This window comes from Urtica dioica, chromosome 8 (genome assembly GCF_054948205.1).
Source record: "Urtica dioica subsp. dioica isolate 48M chromosome 8, U.dioica_male_clone48M_v1_H2, whole genome shotgun sequence".
In the NCBI taxonomy this organism is placed as follows: Eukaryota; Viridiplantae; Streptophyta; class Magnoliopsida; order Rosales; family Urticaceae; genus Urtica; species Urtica dioica.
Genome location: NC_142763.1, coordinates 34,657,588 through 34,663,016, shown reverse-complemented (window position 1 = coordinate 34,663,016; position 5,429 = coordinate 34,657,588). Strand labels below are relative to the sequence as shown.

The 5,429-nt window shown below is 43.5% G+C and overlaps 1 protein-coding gene across 1 annotated transcript; it reads right to left on the bottom strand.

The window, feature by feature from the left end:
* Positions 1-234: 234 nt before the first annotated feature.
* On the bottom strand, positions 235-4,397 carry LOC149389461 (DNA-directed RNA polymerase subunit beta, putative (DUF630 and DUF632)). Its single transcript, XM_089621995.1, has 4 exons — positions 2,863-4,397; positions 2,558-2,763; positions 1,890-2,113; positions 235-1,428 (listed from the first exon to the last, which is right to left on the bottom strand). Exons 1-4 carry the CDS (start codon positions 4,154-4,156, stop codon positions 708-710), a joined length of 2,445 nt encoding a protein of 814 aa, XP_089478121.1. The 5' UTR covers positions 4,157-4,397; the 3' UTR covers positions 235-707.
* Positions 4,398-5,429: the final 1,032 nt, after the last annotated feature.

The window sequence follows — 5,429 nt, the reverse complement described above, 5'->3', positions numbered from 1 at the left end:
ATTCCATATTCTTCTAACCACATTGATTCTGTAATCCCCACACCCAAAGTGCTTATTAGCTGACAACGATATTGTAATTAAAATTTATTCCGTCATCATAATCAATCAAATTGCCTCGTCCCAACTACACTGGTTTTGGAAAAACGACAACCTCATACCTCACTTCAATCGCCGAAAAATCAAACAGAAAATTAACTATAAACATGTTTCAAACCAGAACCAGACCAGACATAGTTCTAAACGGCAAGACTAAATAAAAGTCTCTATGTACATTAAATTTATATAAATGAAAATATCTAGCTCTTAACAAGGAAAAAAGAAGTATACAACATATATCTATTGTACATCATCGCCATAATCACCATCTCATAAAAGATGGGCTTTTTTTGGGGGGGCCAAAACTCCATACAAAACTGAAATGAGCTTCCCTAATAATTGCTAAAATAATTTATGTGCAGGCCTTGCAGCTTTTACCCTTCCTTTTTTTCTTTTTCTTTTTTTGTATACTCTCCACATTTTGCCTAATTGCATCATATAATTGAGATTCCAGACCTGATTTCGCCATCCTTATGCTTCGCATGTCTTATTGCTCGTCTCCTTGATGTTCTGGCCAAGCCGAGCCCCAGCGGTGGACATACCCGGGCAAGCCCATTTCACGGGGCGGGTCCCACGAGAGAGAGTGTAAAATAAATAAACAAAAAATAATCTCAGGACTCTCTCTCTTGCGGGTCTCTGACGGAGACACTCTCCTCTTCGCTCCGCTGCAGAAGCTCCTCGCAGGCCTTGGCGGAGTTGGCTGTGAACTTCTCCATGGCCTCGAAGATCCTCTGAAGGCTTGCCTGAAGGCTCGGGTTGCTCGTGTCGCTCTGATACACAACTGTCTCACCCGATACGATCTTCTTGTCAAAGGCCTGAATCTCCTTGTGCATCTTGTGATCCTCTCTGTCCATGTTCCTCACTTTCCTCTCGAGCTCCTTGTTCGCCATCATTCTCTGTCGGATCTCGACCTTGTCTTGCTCCCATATCTGGAGCACATTCATTGCGAAAGACCTCATGGAATCAACAACCTCTTTCTCTGATATGCTCTCCATCGCTTGGGTCCACTGGTGGCAGATCACAAAGATCGCGGGTGCGCCGAGCCGGCCCGGAGAGAACGGGACAATCCCGTCGGGTGTCTCTTCGGGCTCGTAGAGAAGGCATTTGAGGAGCCAGTTGTTCAGAGCCCTTATGTACCCCTTTTGGGTGCTTATCCAGTTCGAGAACCGGAATGTCCAGTTTATGAGCTCGCGCCCGAACTTTAGAGTGGCTTCTGTGTGTGCTTCGCCCAGTTTTTTGCCTGATCCGATCGGCCCTAAGCCTCTTGCTTCTCTGATGGCTTGGCATTGGATATGATGGCATTCGAGCATGACTTTCCACATCCTTGTTAGCCTGATCCCAAAAGAAAAACAGAAATTGTTAGAATCTTGAATTCTGATATCAACAGCTCTTTAGCTCTACGATATGTATTTATAAATTAAGCCATAGCAAACAGTGAGCTGTTTTTCATATACTGGTGTAGGATTGTAAGTTTTGCATATTGAAGGTGTGTATGTATGAACATCAGTGTATGGGGCTTTCTCTACTTTATTCTAACAGATGGCACAAAGCGAGAAAGCTGCTGAGATTTTCCACACCAGATCAATGAAATTGACAATGTGACAACAAAACTCGACCGACTAATATGATGGTAACCCAATAGTATGACAGAGCAAGTAAAAATCATATGAGCTAGAGCAACTCAAAACCTCAAACAAACATTACCAGACCAAGAAAAGCCAAGTATATCACAAAACACAACAAACCATATGAATAGTGCATTGACTCTATAAAATGCTTGTAGCTTCACATACCCTTGTATTAGTTTGTTTAGTTGTGGATACAACTCTTCATCTCTGATTTTATTGATTGTGATAGATATCTTATCAACAACTTGAATTGCGATTCTGATCTTTGTTGACAGATCCCTAATAAAATTTCTTGTTGTGTCGATTTTATTCGACTCAGCACCCTTTTCATCTAAACGCTTCAACTTTCGGCACTTCCTGTCATGGATTACTCGCATCTTTTCTTCCGCCTACACAATGTTATCACGAATACTCTTAACATTTGTCAAGTTCGGAAATTCAGTAGTGGAATAAACCAACACTATAAAAGAATATATATCAAATTCAAACAAATAAGAAACTAATATTAAAAAAAAAATCGAGACCTAATCCAACTTGTCACATGAATGTTGAGATGTAAAGAAAAAAAAAATATACAGTCTATAGAGAAGGCCCCGCTCCAGACAATTGTTTATTTGTCATGTCATTTTAAAAGTTGGCAACTGATTTTTGAGTGGAACCCAAAAAGCATCAACCAAAAACAGCCCTACATTGCATTATTAGGGCCCTTTCAAATAATAATTAAAAATAAAGGCCTCTTGTGCATCTCCAACTTGGATTTAGCTCTCCCGCTTGTAAAATAACGAGGACGACATGAATCTAGAGAAAACCTCGGATCATCCTAGTAACCTCACCTTAACTTCATGGTATAGTTTCTTCTCCCATAGATGAAGCTTTTGCAACGTGGAAGAAAGGTTTCTCGACCTCGTCCGTAACTCTTCTTCGAAGTCCAACTGCGCGGGACCCTCAGCGGAGGACGAGGGATCTCCGCTCTTCGACGTCGAGGGCTGCGACGATACCACTGACAAAGATGGAGTAACCATATGCAACATCCTAGAACCTGCTCCGAAACATTAGTTGCGGAAAAAAAAATGTCAAAAAACTTGAATTCACCTAATCAATCAATTCAAATCCACCCCGAAAAAGCATACAAACTTACCGTGTTTGCGGTGATACGGGAGTTTCCCAACCTCGAGCAACTGCGCAATCTCGCTGCCGGACTCGGAAGCTCGCTGAAACTGAGCCTCGATTTCTTTCACTACTTCGAAAACGTCCCCTCCGCGGCCCTTGAAGGCGGCTTCTTTGCCCCTCCCATCCTCGTCGCCGACGACTTTCTTATCCACAACGTGAACGTCGTACTGAACACCTCTGTCGCTCTCCACCGACGCGGTCGGCCTCGTCTGGTACATCGCCACGTCGGGCTCCTCCATGGCCCTGCTAATCCCTTCCTCCGCCGCCTTCGAATGGTGTTTCCCTCTTCCGTCTCCGGCGAACTTCTGATCGACTTGGACTTCCTTAACGACCTCGTGCTGGAAGTAATCCTCATCTTCCAAGTCTGGAATCCCCTCCTCCTCTCTCACCTCCCTCGAGTCCCGGCTCGGCGTGTACTGCGAGTAGTACTTATCCTCGGTCTGGAACGGGTTCAGAAAATCCCACGCCGAGGCTCTGGGCGGAGATGGCGGCGGAGGCGGAGGCTTGGAAGATGAACCAATCGCCGGCGGCGGAGAAGCCCCGCCGTAATAGCCTCCGCCGCCGCCGCCGCCTCCGCCGTAATTGGGATTGGGATATCCGTAGTAGGGATATGCAGGGTTAGGGTTAGGGTTGGGGTTGGTGTTCATATAGGGATTGCTGTAGTAAGGGTTGTAATAAGAAGAGGAAGAAGAAGACTCGCCGACCTGTTGTACTGTATCGGAAGTGAAGGGTCTCTGCTCGTACACCACAGACGGCGTCGCTTTCTTCTTCATGAAGTTCATGTTCATGAACCCTCCTCCTCCTCCGCCTCCGCCGAAGCCTCCGCCGAATGGGCTGGGACTGTGAAGCGGCGAAAACTCCTCGCCGCCGTGGTACTGGTGACCGTGATTGTGGTGGCCGTGGTCTTCGTCGGAGTGGTGGAGAGAACCGGAATCGTCGTCGGAGTCGTCGTCGTCGTCGGAGTTAAACTCGAGGTGAGCGTCGGAGTTTTCGTTTCCCTTTCCCCGGTCGCGAGTCGCCGGCGCTGCGGCGGAGTCGTTCCCTCCCTTGAGCTTCGGCGACGGAGGGGAATTGGAAGGGGTGAAATCATGGCGGACGAAGTCGGAAAGAGAGTTTCCGATGGATCTGAGCGAGTGAATGTACGCCACGTGTGCGTCGGCAAGGGCGTATCTCTGGTGGATGGCCTCGTCGAGAAACGAGCACCTTTCGCGGCAGAGAGCCACCGCCGGCAGATCGTCGAGCTTCGAGCTCGTACAACCCATCGGAAAACCGAAATACAGAAACCACTCACAGAGAGAGAAAGAGACCACGGCTAATTCCGGGGGCTAGGGTTTGAGATCAGAAGTGGGTCGTCCATCGGAGAAGGCAAGAAGAGAGAGAAAATGAAAAAGAAAAGCTCTCTAGGGTATGTGAGAGAGAGAGAGAGAAGAAAAAAAAAAAAAGGAATCTTTGCCAGCGCGGAGTTTGTCGTCGGTTTGTATCAGAGAGAGAGAGGGCTGTGAAATGAAATTCGTCGGTGTTAATTTTGTAAAAAAAAAAAAAAAAATTATATTTATTTTTTGGCTTATTTTGTTTGGGTGTGTACCTTTCTGCTGAAGTACAATTTCTTTTTTTTACTGTTCTTTAAATTCTCATATTATTTAACTTTATTCTTAATGGGTTGGTTGGTTGGTCCTTGAGTACACAATCGGAATATGAGTGTCGCTGTTTGTGAGGGTAAGGGGAGAAGTTAAAAGTAAAACAAAGAAAATCAATTTTTTTAATTTTATATATTAGTTAGGAAAAATAGAAAAGGACGAAGTATGGAGTCTAGAGAGGAGTCTGGTTTGACGGCAAGTTTGACCCTTGTTTTTGCCGCCTCAATTGCATGGCATTATCTCACTCTGACCGCTTAACTTTTTGCATTTCCAGAAATACCCTTGGTCGTTTAATAGAAACTCTTGGATCCCAATTTCAATGTCTGAAAAAATAAAATTACACGGTTTTATAATTTCTACTGCAGTCGCTAACAATGTATTATGCATGAAAATTATTTGCTTTGATTGTAAACTTAACTTCTTTACATGTGTGCACTTATCAATTGAATTTTTTCTATTAAAAATATGAATGGCGAAGATCGTGTAAGATAGTTGAATTCCAATTAACAAATACAAAATGTCCATTTTAATGACAAGTTTTTTCCTAAAATAATATATCTTATGTAGACCGATCATTGCTCTTGAAAATATTATTATTTTTATTTGTATTATATATGCATGTATTTGTTTAGGTTGAAGAGATCTTTGCATGGGAACTAAATGACCAATTCGTTCGTAGTAGTACTACCTTTGTTTGGTCTGAATTAATTTATCCTATTTATAAATTTGTCAACATATTATAGCACGCCAACTCTTGATTGCTACCCCCCTTTCTTTCATGTTTGTTTTAGCTTTCACAAGACAAATTGAAAGTTCTATAATAAATAGTTTTCCTATCTAATTTTTATACCTAAATATATCAAAGCTCATATGCCCAGAAGATAACACTATAGTTTTT